Source organism: Protopterus annectens, chromosome 4.part0, assembly GCF_019279795.1.
Source record: "Protopterus annectens isolate FY-2018-M chromosome 4.part0, PAN1.0, whole genome shotgun sequence".
Taxonomy (NCBI): Eukaryota; Metazoa; Chordata; order Ceratodontiformes; family Protopteridae; genus Protopterus; species Protopterus annectens.
Genome location: NC_056733.1, coordinates 625,135,407 through 625,150,577, shown reverse-complemented (window position 1 = coordinate 625,150,577; position 15,171 = coordinate 625,135,407). Strand labels below are relative to the sequence as shown.

Below are 15,171 nucleotides of genomic sequence, written 5' to 3'. Positions count from 1 at the left end.
CTATTAAGGAATCATGCAAGTCACAAAATTAATTCTCGTCCTTGATTCTTCCTCTGAATAACGTACGCATTAGTAGTGACTGAGAGAACTTGTGCCCATGTTACCAGCCTCTGCAAAGCCACCCTTCTAACTGCCTTTTAAAGAGAAGTGTACCAGATGATGGTCAATCTCTTATAGCTAGGTAGTGGCTTATTTAAAAGTCCATATTTCCTTATGCTACACTGTATATATCTGTAGACACTGAGAGATGCTCTTTATCTTTTCAAACTACATATCTGAAATTACAATTTCCTGATCTGAAAGTCCCTAAAAATTGATATTTCAGGAGCTCAAATGCTCAAAATGTGCACTAAGGCATGTATAGTTTATGTCCTGTATACTGTCATGTATAGTTTATCTTAGTAGAATGAATTGACAGTTGCACATAGTGATGATTAGACACTTGTATTTCTTCTGAAAGATGCTCTTAGCAATAGAGTTCAGCAGGGTTTTCCAATTCTAAGAATTTTATTTTTTAACACCTTTGGTTCTTCCTTGTCAGTTCAGATGTATAGAAGTAGGAAGACCTTGCTGCACTTAAAGATTTTGCAAATACAGAGCATCTAGCACTTTACTCCATCGGAGTCTTGTAGAGACAGGTGACCAGTGGATAGATTTCCAGGATATAAGTGCCTTTCAGGCAGAGTATTGAACTATTGTAATTTTGTATCCCTCATTAGGCTGATGGTCATGAAAGTTGTCTAGGAAGATGGATAAATTAAAATTAATATGGGATTGAGGAGTTCATTGTGCAGTTGTTCTACTGACTGTAGAAGTATAAAGCTGATCTTTTCTTGTTTAGGGTACATGCAGACCAGCGCAGTAATGAATCACGGCAAGCGATAGACCTAGCAGTCAAGGAGCACAAAGCAGAAATCTTAAGTCTACAGCAGTCACTGAAGGAACAGAAACTGAAAGCAGAAACTCTGTCTGACAAGGTATGTTGAATCTCACTGGTTGCTGCTGTTGTTGTTGTGTCTTTCGGCTTTTCCCGGTTAGGGGTCGCCACAGCAGAACTCCGGTCCGCTAATGATTGGCAGTAGATTTTTACGTGCTGAGTTGCTGGCCCTGACGCGCAACCTTCAACGAAGGTACGCCCATTCACGCATGTCTCCACACAGAAGACACTCTAGCTGAGAATTGAACAGGACAATGTCTTATTGTGAGGCAACAACGCTACCGCAGCACCACCACTGCAGTAGCTCATACTGAAGTGCTGCATTCACCATCTGAATTTAATAAAGCAGCGCAAAGATGCACTGGTGCCATATGTATGTTTTCTATGTGTTAAACGGCAAAACACCTGTAATTCATTGGGGTATCTTTTCTGTAAAGTGTTGGTTGCCATTTGGAGAAATAAGTGATGTATAACAACCAGTTCTTGGTGCTAAGGGATGGAGCACTAACTGTAACACAGGAGACCTAGCTCTTGAGTTTAGGGGAGGGGTAGAAATGTGTGGCATTTTGTTTTCTGGCCTATCCAGAGCAGAGTAGGCGGATTCCTGGTTAAAGCTGCAGTCCATAGTGGAGATGGGGGAGGGGCATCTGGTATGTGGAATACATTTGGTAGGATGCCCATGGAGAACAATTTATATTGATGGCATTACATGCTGGGTATTGGATAGGTTTGTGGGTCGTACATAAAATTATCAAAACTTCCCATGGATGGTGGCTAATCTCCACTTCAGAGTTTCCCAGATATCAGTGTGGTCAGCTAGCCAGTAGGGGAATGAATAAACAAAAAAGGAATCTGGTGGGCAGGTAAGACAAGGAAAAAAAAGATAAACTGCACATAGAAATAAAGGTTTACTAGAATGTGTCATTGGCCATTAAAGCGGGTAGATGCATGGTATGAGGTAAAACACTTTGTAAGCATTTGAGAACTCAGTTTTTTTTAATGCATCCTTAAAAATCATTAACATCAAGTTGGGATGAATGAATCATGTGTGATTTTTTTTTTGCTCCCTCTGTAAGGTCCCCTATTGAATTTTACCATATTTTCTAGATCCTGTCATCAACAAGCAACAAATGTCCTCAGTTTGGAACCTCTGAGTATCACAAGCACAGAATGATTTGGGCTGCATCCTGTAACAAGCAGATAAGGAAATTACTGTCCACTGTCAAGTTAGACAGTGGACAGGTTTTCTTCTTAACTGGACATTTAACAACATGATACCAAAAGTGAGGGTTAATTGAGGGGGTTGTATTTCTAGAAATGCAGCAACTTCTGTTATATTGAGAAGGTTTGCTTGGTTACATGACCAGAATTTTGCTAAGATTAAAAAAAAATGAGATTTCAAAAAATGGGAGGATAGCTGTAAATTTGTGTATGGGGTATCTAGAATGATTAATATTCCAAGTATCTCTCCAACAAGGTGTCCCACTTCAAAGGGCAGAGCAAAGAAAAATCCCTGCCTAACACAAGTCGGGGTACTAAGAGGAAATGGCAGGAGGATAATGCTTCCAAACCAAATATTAGGGAATCTTTTCAGAAAAAAAAAAAGATCTTTCCCCTGCTAAAAAATCACTATGCCAAGACTCAGGGCACCCTGTCCCTTCCTCCTTCACCTCCTACCCTTTCACCTTCCCCCAGGTTGTAGTTCGACAAATCAGGCTGGCCACAAGTAGTTTAGGACAAGTGGATGCTGAGAATAATTAATTGAGAATACTGCTGGCAGTGGATAGAAAATCTTCCTCTCTTCAGGTAGATGCTGCTTCTCTTTCAGACTAGACACATCTGGTACTCCTTTACAAGTTGCAGAGATGGATTATAGAACCAGTTCCTGCACCACAAAAAGGAAAATAATTTTACACTAGAATCTTTTTGGTGCACAGAAATAGTCTTTTGTGAAGGCTAGTGTTATATTTGACATACTTAAACACCTTTCTGAAAGTCCTCAGATTCAGAATACAGACTGTCCTATCCCTTCTTCCGGACCACTTTTTTAACGTGACTTTGCATATGAAGGATGCTTATCACATGCCACTTGCTCCGAAATTCAAGTTGAACCTACACCCTTAGAAAGAATTGTCTTCCTGGCATGTATAATGGACACAGAAAAAGAGTATGGCATTTCTACCAGAAGACATAGTTCTGACTGTTCAGAAAATTTTCAGGGATTTCTGTATTGAAGAAGCTGCCTCCACAGAGAGAGTTTCTAAAAATTCTAGGCCTCATGGCATCAGTGATCCTTGTGACACCACTGGTATTTAAAAAAATTGTTGGACTCAGCAACTGCTTCCCTTGGAGTTTCAGGAACCAGTGCTGAAGTTTGTGAAGTGAGAGTTTTAGTAGTGGAGTTTCAGGAACCAGTGCTGGACTTTGTTAAGTGAGAGTTTTAGTAGTGGAGGGATCAAAATCTCTCAATCCAGAGATACCCATCTCCCTCTAGAACTCAGCTCAGTCAGTTAAGATGGACTTGCCATATTTTGCATAGGAAACAGTGTACAGGGGAGTTCAAGACAAGGCAAACTGGGTCCTTCCGACATTACAAAGCATATAAATGTCAAAGAAATTTTAGCAAGGATTCAGACCTTAAATGTTCTTCACCCTTAATGTCTCCAGACTCCTTTTTATTGGTCACAGAAAACTCCACAGTAATGTGGTAGCTGAACAAAGTGGTACAAGATCATGCCCTCTTTGTCGTTTGGCAGTGATGTCCTGGGAGCTAGCCTTATAGCATTTTCTGATGCTTTAGGCCTCATACATTCCATCAGTGCAAAACCTAGTGGCAGACACGCTAATCAGATCCTGGACAGACCCTCATGAGTGGAAACCTGGGACAGATGTCTGCTTGTATTTGGTCCCGAAGTGGGAACACTTCAAATAAGTCTGTTCACTGCCATTCAAAACAGACAGTTGGAAAAGTTCTGGGCAAGATATCCTTGCAGCCATGCTTGGAGGACTGAAGCATTCTCATTCCCTTTTGATAGGAATGTTCCTTTATGCATTTTTACCCTTTACACCAATACCCAAGGTACTTCTGAAGTTTTAGAAAGAAGTACCAAAGATAACTGTGGTGACCCCCTTTTGGACCAGGCAAAGTTGGTTCTTTCTTTTAATGGAACTGGCCAAGGTCAATTAACACGAGCTTTCTCATACTCTAGATCTGCTCATACACTGTCAAAGGTCACTAGTGCATCCCAGCTTAGAGCAATTGCTACTTTACAGTATGTATGATTTTATCTTGATCATTTTTAGGCACTTTCTCTTTGACAGTGTGCAGCAGGTATTGAAGGAGACAAGAAAACATGCAACTAGGAAGTCTTATGTTTACCAGTGGAAGAGGTTTTCTAGGTGGTGCCTAATGAAATCAGAGGGCACGGTATGGTGTCTTGCCCCCTCTGATTTTGAAATATTTATGTAATCTACTCAGCGATGGCTTATCTTATCCATCTGTCAAGATGCATCTTGTGGCCATGTCAGCTTGTCTGCCCGTGGACCCCCCCCAGTGTCTTTTTTGTGGTCAGACATTTTATGAAATGAGTGTTTCACTTGAGACCCCCTTGAAAGGAAATTTCTCCTCCTCGGATCTCAACTTTGCTCTTACAAAATTGACCATATCTCCTTTTGAACCTGCCTTTTAAGCTGATTTAAAGATCATCACTTGGAAACTGATTAGCGTATTGATTTTACATCTGCAAAGCAAGCGTCTGAGCTGTAAGCTCTAATGGTGGACCAACCTTATCTAATTTTTCACAAGGACAAGGTTGTTCTACACACTAATCCTTCTTTTGTGCTACAAGTTGTTTCTGAAATTACCTTGAGTAAACCCAGCAGTCTCCCACTTTTCTTTCCAGAACCTAAAAACAACGTAGAGAAGATCCTGCATACCTTGTATGTGCACAGGTACTACTTTGACAGAACTTAGCCTTTCATGAAAGCTGAACAGTAGATGTTTGAATTTTACACTACCTCAGTGACAGCATCCACCTACCATCCCCCTTATTTTGTGTTTAATTTGATGATATGCAACATTGTTGTGTTGTTGGTTGGCTTTGATTATTTTGTGTTTGCATTTTATGACTGCTAATTCGTGGGTTTCAGGCCTTTCTTGCTTCTGGACTTTCTTGGTTTATCCTACTTAGTAATAAAAGCTTGAATATCTGACCTTCTGTGATAGGGGGCTAGGCTTCCCTTTATGGGAGGGGCTTAGTTAATTCCCTATCAGAGAGAGAGAGAGTGAGTGAGTAAGGGATTTTGAGCTCTGTAAAGCTGCCGATATAGGTGTTTGAACAGGCAGAGAAGCTGTATGCCACTGAGGCATTGTGAAAGTTGAACATCTAGAGTACAGGTGTTCAGGTAAATATTTCCAAGACAGAATTTTGGCTATACAAATATATAATGTTATGTTGTCCCTGTCTCGCCTTCCTTGTTGTTGGTTGGGTTCGGAGACGATCCTCAATGCCGACTCGGCTGTATTCTAAAGCTCGAGAGCTTCCACTGGCTCGAGGCTAGACCCTATCCCATCATGCCCTAGCACTAGTTACCCAGATCTTGTTTGCCGCTTGAAGCTTCGAGATTGCTGGATACTGGCTCAGGCTAAGTTTTTGTTTTTTCTTATGATATTCTGTACTAAACTTTTAACTTCTTAAAGAAGTCTTTGTCTTTGATTTAGTAGTAGTTGTTATACAATCCCTATCTCCATTTTCGGCTGTTGTTGTATAGGCCATTGTTTTTTCCTCCAGGCTTATTCCCTTTACGAATCCGTTTTTAGTTAGAGGATTCACCCTTGCTTTCGCCCGCTTCTGTTAGAGGGTTTACCCTTATTATCTCCTTCTCCCTTTTCTGTTTAAGGAGTTAGCCATTTAAGTTAGAGGCCCTCCTTGGTTTGGGAGTTGTCATTTAACTTAGAGGCTCCCCTCCTTCCTTTATATTCCATTTCTTTCTATGTAAAAAAAAAAAAAAAAAAAAAGTTAGATAGTGTTTTTGGTGCTATAGTTTTGTTGTGCTTGTTTTGTTGTGCTTGTTGCTGTTTTGTGCTCATCAACAATGTCTAAAGAAGCACCTAAGGAATCCAAGCCTTCTGGACGCAAAAAGTGTGACTTTTGCTCCCAAAAGTTGCCCCTGACTGACGGACATATTAGCTGTGTTTATTGCCTGGGAGCTGTGCACCTGCAGGACTCGTGTTCCATTTGTCATGCTTTCAGCACTAGAGTCCTGCAGAAGTGCAAAAACAAATTTATATTAAGGGATTTATTAAAGGGTCTCTTTGACACTCCAATTGAAGGGAATCAGGTTAAAAAATCAGAAAAATCCTCCAAACCGACATCTCCATCGGTTCTGACCTTGGTGTCATCGAAGCAGAAAGACAAATCCTCCAGTTCGCCGGATCCGAAACGTCTCTGGTCCACCAAGACTTTATTTCCTGTTGTTCCTTCAGTGTCCTTGGAACCGTCCTCGGAACCTTCTAGGAGTCACAAAAGGACTAGGTCTCCTCCTTTGGAACCAGTGCAGTCCCCACTCCACATTCATCGCTTCTCCAGTCTGTGGCGGGCAGTCACCGATCGTCCACCTACTCCTCTTGGTTGCCCAGGAGCCTTTCAGATGATGATGTGGAGAGGGTGGTAAAGAGGCTTCTCAAGACACCGGCTCTTGCCAAAATCTTATCGAGCCCAGCCTGTATGGATGTGGAGCCGACTATTCTACCCCCCGTCCGGATCATCTATTCCTCCTTCGACTCACCTGAGCTCGGAGCTGGAGTGCATGGAAGTCATTGTGGTGGAACCATCTGTTCCGAAAACCTCCAGTCTCTCGATTCCGACATCTGCTCCAATCTCCTCGATACCTCCTTCTCTCAAGGGATCTGGGAGCCGACACTCCCTCATCGGCTCCGGGGGGGGGAATGGCATTGGGCCCTTGTCCGACCCACTCTCCCTCTTGGATCTTCGGTGCAGGTGAGCTCGGCTCCCACATCAGCCTTGGAGCCATCGCCCTCAGTGTGGGAGAGGTCTTTTGACTCTTCGGAGTCAGGGACCCTCTCAGACCGGGATCGTGGTGCCTTCGAGGTGATGAGTGTGCTGTCTTCTTAGACAGCCCTTCCCTCGGCTTCAGCTACTCCACCCCCTACGGAGCCAGTGTCTTCCCTCTCACCACCCCTCCATTCTAAGCGTAGGGAACCAGTGCACTAGGATGCCCCCATTGGGTGAGTTCCCTTGGAAGAGGTCATGTAAGAGGAAGCATGTGATCTCCCCTGAGTCCCTGACATCGGACACGGACTTGGAGGACTCAGAAGGGTCCCCACGGTCACCCTCTGAAGATGTCTCATCCTCGGACATCCTGGAAATCCTCAAGCAGAGGTGTGGCTGCAAATCCCTTTCCCCTTCTGAAGACGAGTCCATGTACCTTGACGCATTCGGTTCCCACCCCTCCACCTTTTGGGTGTCTCCTCCCTTCGACCCCCTGCTAGGGGGTAGTAAGTCGAAAGGCATGGAACTCTCGGGAATCAATGGAACCAGTTCCGCGGTGGCCCAATAAGTTCTTAACGGTACCAGATGACAAACCTTTCCTAACAAAGTTCGTGCCAGTTGATGCTATGGTGGTGGCGGCGGCAGCAGCCACTAAGATGGAATTAGCAGAGACCTCTACTTCTGTCCATCCGCCGAACAAAGAGTCCCATATGATGGACAGATACGGGAAGCGTGTCTTTTCTTCAGCAGCCTTTTACTCTCAGGTCACTAAATTATTTATCCCATTTCACCAATCATCAGAGGGCTCTCCTGAAAGAGCTAGGAGATACCCTATAGGATCCTACAGCTGCAGGAGCTGCAGATAGAACTGCTTCTCAGCTTGCGAGCTTATCTTCAGTAGTTAGCTCCTCCATGCGGCTTATCTCCTATGCAGCTGATGGAGCGAGCAGGGCTGCAGGCACAGGCGTTGCCTTACAGAGACATTCCTGGATGCACCTTTGTCAATTTGCGAATCCTTTCAAGTCCTCCTTTAATAACGGCCCTTTTAATGGTTCGTCGTTTTTCAGGCCTAAGGTAAAAGAGACTCTACCTAGGTGCAAGCAGGATGGCAAGACTCTCTGCCATGGGAGTACATTTTTCCGCACCTTGTAGACCTTATCTCAAAAGACAAAAAGGTGGAAAAATGTGGTTCCAGAAATCCCAAGGAGCTTCGCCTGACACGCATGATGATTTTTTTTCCCCCTGGAGCAGAGGGGGGAATAATAATGGGAGACACTGCCCTCGTGGCAGAGGGGGTCCGCAGAGTCAGGGTGACAGAGATACGTTCTCTGCTAAGCCCTTCCAGTGTTCCTGAAAGGAGGCCCGCCAGTCCACCTCTGGAGGCAGTTGGGGGAAGATTGTCACTGTGCCCAGAAGCCTGGCAAAATATCACAAAAGACACATGAGTACAGTCGATAATATCCAGGGGATACAGTATTCCTTTCTCCATGCCACCTCTTCCTAGAAGACAAAAGTCCATCCCAGATGTGCTCCCCAGTCTAAGGGAACAAGCAACTCTAGAAGTTCAAAAGTTGCTAAGAAATAGAGTCATCCAAGAAGTACCCGCAGACCAAATCGGGTCTGGAACTTACTGAAAGTTCTTTTTAGTAACAAAGAAAACAGGGGACTAGAGGCCCATTTTGGACCTCAGCAGACTCAACAATTCTGTCAAAAAGTCAAAGTTCCAGATGGTGACACTGCAGTCCATACTTCCCTTCCTGGGAAAGGACAATTGGATGTGCTCCATCGATCTCCAGGATGCGTACTAACATATCAAGATGGACAGGCGATCCAAGAGATTTCTACACTTTCAGCTGGGAGCAAGTCACTACCAGTTCAGAGCTCTGCCATTTGGTCTCACCACAGCCCCCAGGGTGTTCACCAAATGCATGGCAGTAGTCACGGCTCATCTGAGGTGTCTAGGATTCCGGGTGTTTCCATATCTGGATGACTGGCTCCTTAATGCTACCACCGAACATCGACGAACCAAGACCAGGGACACCACAATCCGGCTCTGCTCTCAGCTTGGCATCACTATAAACAACGAAAAGTCTGCCTTGTTGCCCTGTCAATATATTACATTTATAGGAGCAGATCTAGGCACCAAAGACATGATAGCAAAATTGCCTCAGGAGTGGATGTCGACCATTTGACACCAAGTTGAAACTTTAATTGGGAGGAAAGAGATTCAAGCAAGATTTGTTATGAAAGTCCTGGGCTCAATGGCGACAGCAATAATGCTAGTTCCCTTGGCACACTTCCACATGAGGTTATTGCAACGGCTCCTGTTTGCTCAATGGTCCATGCAAGATCTACCCATGTCCCACAAAATTCTCATCAAAGAGACCTGCAAGAAGGATCTAAAATGGTGGCTTCAGTCCACCCAGCTGATGATAGGCTGACCATTTGTCCTCCCCCAACCTGTGGCCACAGTGACCATGGACGTTTCCCAGATAGGGTGGGGGGGCATTATATGGGACAGACTGTTCATGGAACTTGGCAACAACATGAGTACCACTTCCACATAAACATCCTCAAGATGAGAGCAGTGCTTCTGGTGTTGCAAGCACTTCACAGCTCTCCCCTCACGGGGGTGACTACAATTCAGACGGACAACATGTCAGTGGTATGGTACAGCAACAAGCAAGGCAGAACCAGATCCTACCCTTATGTCGAGAGGCCCTAAGAGTATGGCAATGGGCAATGTCCTCCCAATGCTTTCTGATCACGATACCCATCCCGGGGAAATCCAACGTGATAGTGGACAAGCTAAGCAGAACTATGCCTCATGAGAGTGGTCCCTGAAAAAGGACATTGCGAACCATATTTTTTGCATGTGGGGCCAGCCTTGCTGCTATCTTTTTGCCACATCCATCAATGCCAAATGCAGCAGCTATTTCACCCTAGCCCCCCCCCCCCCCCCCCCACTGGGACAATCACCCAGGGATACACTTGTTCACGATTGGTCCCTAGGACTTCTGTATGCCTTTCCCGCCTTCCCTCTGATTCCCAAGGTCCTTCAGAAAGCAAAATCGGTGGGTTGCAAGCTAATTCTCATTGCCCCCTACTGGCCTCGTCAAATCTGGTTTCCGTTTCTATGGCCCCATCTTCAGGAGGAGCCTTGAATTCTGGACCCAGTTCCAGATCTGTTGATGCATCAGTCGAGCACACAACATCCTTCCTTACAGACCCTCAAGCTGACAGCTTGGTTCCTCCACTTTCTGTCTTAGCCAATATTCCTGACATCTCCCCTGCAGTACAACATATTCTAATTTCCTCTCACAAATCCTTCACAAGAAAACTATATACTAGCAAATGGAAACGGTTCTCTTGTTGGGCTGACAAAAATAATATTGATCCTTTTACTGCACCCATTTCAGAAATCATAGAATTCCTCGCTGAAACTTTTAACCAAGGAGCAGCAGCAGCAACTATCCGAGTTCAATTGGCTGCTATTTCCAACTTTCATATGGGAGAAATGGGTTCCAACGTTATGTCCCACAGGCTATGCAAAGCTTTTCTGGTGTGTACTATCCTTTTGAGACCCCCAATAAGAGAACCACTTCCTCCTTGGGATCTAAATTTAGTCCTAGTTGCCTTGATTCTTCCTACGTTCGAACTGGCTAGTTCTTGTTCTCTAAAATTTTTGACTTGGTAACCGATTTTCTTGATCGCCATTACCTCAGCTAGGAGGGCATCAAAATTACAAGCTATTTCCATTCGTCCCCTTATTTAATTTTTCACAGAGAATAGGGTTTCTGTCAGAACCAATGCCTGCTTTCTACCAAATGTTTGCTCAGAGTTCAATCTGAATCAGTCGCTAGAACTACCTGTGTTCTTTCCGAACCATGGCAACAAGGCAGAGTATGAACTCCACCAACTGGATGTTCATAGACAATTAAGATTTTATTTGCACAGGTCACAGTAATTCACACGATCCGACCAATTGTTTGTATCCTTTGCAGAAAACAAAAAGGGGAACTTCAGTCTCAAAAGTAACTTTATCAAAATGGATTTCAGATACCATTACTTACGTCTGTAACTCACAGAACAAACAACTGCCAGGAAAAAGTTTACCTCTACTGCCTTTCAGGCCAGACTGCCTTTAGACTCAGTTTGTGTGGCAGCTACGTGGGTTAACCCCATACCTTTATCACTCATTACATAGTAGATGTGGCCTCCCGAAACAGGGTATCCTTTGGTTACATGGTCCTAAAGAGTATATTCCATTGAGCCACCCAAGAAAAAGGTGCTGGGGATGTGGTTCCAACCAACAAGCAGGAAGGCGAGATAGGGACAACATAACATAAAGAAGTTATGTACTCACCATAACGTTCCATGTTTGTAGTCCTTGATCTGGCCTTCCTTCTTGCATCCTGCCCTCCGTCCCCCTCCTGGAGGATCGAGAGGAGTTATCCATCTTTGGCTATATAGGCCTTGATTCCCTTCCTGCCTTATGAGTTGGATAGACTGAGTTTCTACTTATAGTTTGATGTTTTTTCTTATATATGTATGTATATACACATATATAATTTTTATATATGCCTATAGTTTATATATCTGCAAATTGTGGTGTAGTGTTATGGGTGATCACAAACAAGATCTGGGTAACTAACGCTAGGCATAATGGGATAGGGTCTAGCCTCGAGCCAGTGGAAGCTCTCCAGCTTTAGAATACGGCCGAGTCTCGGCTCCAAACCCAACCAACAAAGAAGGAAGGCGAGATTAAGGATAACAAACATGGAATGTTATGGTGAGTACATAACTTCTTTTTTTCTGAATCACAACTCGTGAAGGGTATCAAGAATTTTCTAACATGATCCCAAAGAATTAAAGCCAAATGCCAAACTACTCGGTGTAACTATAGAAGAACACCTCAAGTTCGACATCCATATTCAACAAAATATAAAGAAAACCCATAGGTATGCTATACAGGGACAACCACTTCCTCTCTACTTCTACCAGGCATGCTCTGGCCTTCTTTTACCTCCTTCCCTCCTGCACGGCACCCTGCTACTAACTAACCTGTCCTCTTCCATCACTTCCAAACTTGAAAGCTGTTATAACAAACTTTCTAAATTTGCCACCAAAGCCAAACATTCCACTCATCACTGTGTTACCCTCCAATCCCTCAACTGGTTAGAATTCACAAATTACCTGGACTTCCTCCAGCTCACTACAGCACATAGAATAATACTTAATCCAACCAAATACCCCACTCTAACCAACATCCTCCCGCCATACACCCCAAATAGAACTCTCAGATGTGAACACCAAAACTTAATTACTGTCCACAAACCTAAACGTCCTGCTGGACAACTTCTCTCCTTCCTCTTAGGTAAGAAATGGAACTCTTTCCCTTCAACACAGGACAATGTCAAACACAAACAACTTCAAAACTCAGCTTTACACCTACCTCTCCTCCAAATGCAAATGTACCTCCATTCTCCCTGCCTAGAACTCTTTAACAAAAGCCCCTGGGAGGGTATCCTCCTAAGTTCCTAAGCACCCAATAGCTGGCTATAACCTTCTATAGCTAATTCCCAGACTATCTCTCACACTCTGCAAATAGCTTTTGACTTTAACTGAGTGAATTTGTTAAAATGTATCTGCACAATATTTTTCCACTATGGGCAATATTGCTCGCATTTTGTATTATTTGATATGTATTTATACTTGTACTTTTATTTTTATTGGACTATCTTTATTTTATTAGACTGTTATCTTTAGTGTAATCTGTTTCGTGGAGCTTTTCTCTCCAGACCTCCGCTGAAAATGGGCTCTCTGGGCCCAGTGGACTTCAGCGGTAATCAAACTGGAAATAAATAAATAAAACAAAGAAAAGCTTTTTATACCTTAAAATACACTGGGCCAAATTCAATAAAGCCAACAGTAAGTGTACGCGATATGTATTCAAGAGCATTCTTATCACATTTTTTGTGCTTTCTAGTCACTCTGAAAGATTACATTGTATACGTGTAGTCTACACTTTATGGTAACCTTTATGTATCCCTGTCGATGTTTAAAGCTGCAAGAATATCAATAGGAAAACTAAAATTAGGAGGAAGAAGGTGTGAGTTATGTCTGTGTTGTCTGTTCACTCAGAATGGTGTACACTTAGTGTAGGTGTTATTGAATCCCAGGGATTATGTGTAACATATGAGGCACACATCATATGATACAGTTTTAACAAATCAGGATCTTACAACTTCTAATGCTGTTCACATGAAAAGTATATGTATGTGAGCATATCGTTGTTCTGTTATTAAATGAGGAGAGATGCATCTGGTTTACATATTGGGCTGTATTTACCATCTTAAATTTAACTTTTGTAGTTCATAGGTTGGTACTAGGCTATTGGCCCTAGGGCCTATACAAGCCTAGCCATAACAATTCCCTGGCTATTTCTTCCCACAGTATTTACTTCCCTGGACCCCTGTCTAGCAGGGTGACTGACGTGATCCCCGGGGTGAATTTCCTATCTCCCATCCAATCATCAAGGTTCCTTTTGAAGAGGGCCAAAGAGGTGCTCTGCTTGACATGTATGGGCAGTCTATTCCAGAGTCTGGGGAGTCTCTGGGTCAGGAACCTATCCCTCCAGCATGTTTTGTTCATTGTGATAAGGTTTAGATCCCTGGAGCGAGCGTGTCTCTCTGAGGGATTGGGATTTCTTTAAGTGTAACATGTCCATCAGCTCTGGGTTTGACATGGCCTTGTATGTTAAGCAGAGATTGCCTCTGAGTGGACGATATGCGGCAATTTTTTTAGACTGTCAGCACAGGGCATCTGCTTTAGGCCTGTGATTACTTTAGTGAGGTGTTTCTGCGGCCTTTCCAGTTGTTGCAGATGTCTTGAGAGGTACATACCAAATGGGGCGTTGTATTCTGTAATGGGTTTAATGAGGGATGAGTACAGTGGGACAATGACCTAATTTCTTCTGGATGAAAAGCCCTTAGTGATGAGATGTGCCACATAGAAGGATTTCCTGACTGTTGTGCTGATGTGGTTATCGAAGGTGAGACCACTGTCCACCTGTGTCCCTAAGTCTCTTATCACACTTTTGGTGTTTAGCGTTCTGCCACCTATATGGTAATTCACGGGTACATGTTTTTTCCCAAAGGTGATAACTATACATTTCTTGGCACTGTGCTTGAGCCCATGGCTCTGGCACCAAGCATCTGCTTCTGTAAGGCCCTTTTATAGACTATCCACATCATTTGGGGATTCAATAATGGCTCCCAGTTTACAGTCATCTGCAAACTTTGTTCACCAGAGTCCCTTAGTGTTGGCCTGTACTTCGGAGAAGTAGATGCCAAACAAGAGCGGTCCCAGGACTGAACCCTGAGGTACTCCACTTGTTGTGGACATAACTCACACCTTCTTCCTCCAATAGTTGAGAAAGTTTCATTAGGATGAATGATGGCATAGACCCCTGTAACACTTTTATGATAGTTCACATATGTATCTACTCCCTTAGTTTGATATATTAACACAGCTGTAGAGTTTGCCTTTAGACAAATAAAAGCATATGCCAGCTACTTATTACACCAGTAAGTAGGACTTGCACAGCTATAATTTACTCATACTCATACATACAAGTGCTGTTGGTCCACTGCCAACCTTAGTGTCATCTACATTATTCCTTTTGAATCCATGGTTCAGTTGCTAGCTAGACTCTCCATTTCAGCACTCCAGTGTAAGTATTTGCAGGAAGGTCAGTAGTGTAATACCTCTGTAGTTGCTTGCTTCTATATAGCATTGAATTGGGATGTTAACCCTGCTACTCAAATCCTGACCAGTGCCTTCAACATTTACATCTGTGACTTACCAATATGGAGGTGTCTGACTGATGATGTGATTTAAGCTGTAGAGTTGGGCAACAAGCCATCAGGGATTTCAGACATTTGCCTTCTGATGTCCTCTAAATCAATTAGTTTCTCAAAATGGTCAGTAGATCCCTATCCTTGCTTAATACAGCCTGAGCAAGGTCTCACTTTCCCCTTCCTAGGTGCCAAAACAGAGATGGGGCTCCTGTCTAGGGTGCCAGATTGCAGGAGTACCAGCAGCAGAAAAATCATTTAAGGAATAATGTGATAGTTTTTTTTTTCTTTTCCTATAATTCTGCCTCCTTGACATTCATAAGAAGTGAGATAGCAGATAATCCAGTTCCCCCTAGTATGTTTG

The 15,171-nt window shown here is 43.5% G+C and overlaps 1 protein-coding gene across 1 annotated transcript in view; it reads left to right on the top strand.

Moving 5' to 3' along the window:
* Positions 1–15,171, top strand: part of CIT (citron rho-interacting serine/threonine kinase) — a 3,433,971-nt gene that overhangs the window by 1,892,033 nt on the left and 1,526,767 nt on the right. Inside the window, exon 26 of the mRNA XM_044069760.1 lies at positions 842–977. Coding sequence (XP_043925695.1) covers positions 842–977 — 136 coding nt within the window. The remainder of the gene's footprint in view (positions 1–841; positions 978–15,171) is intronic.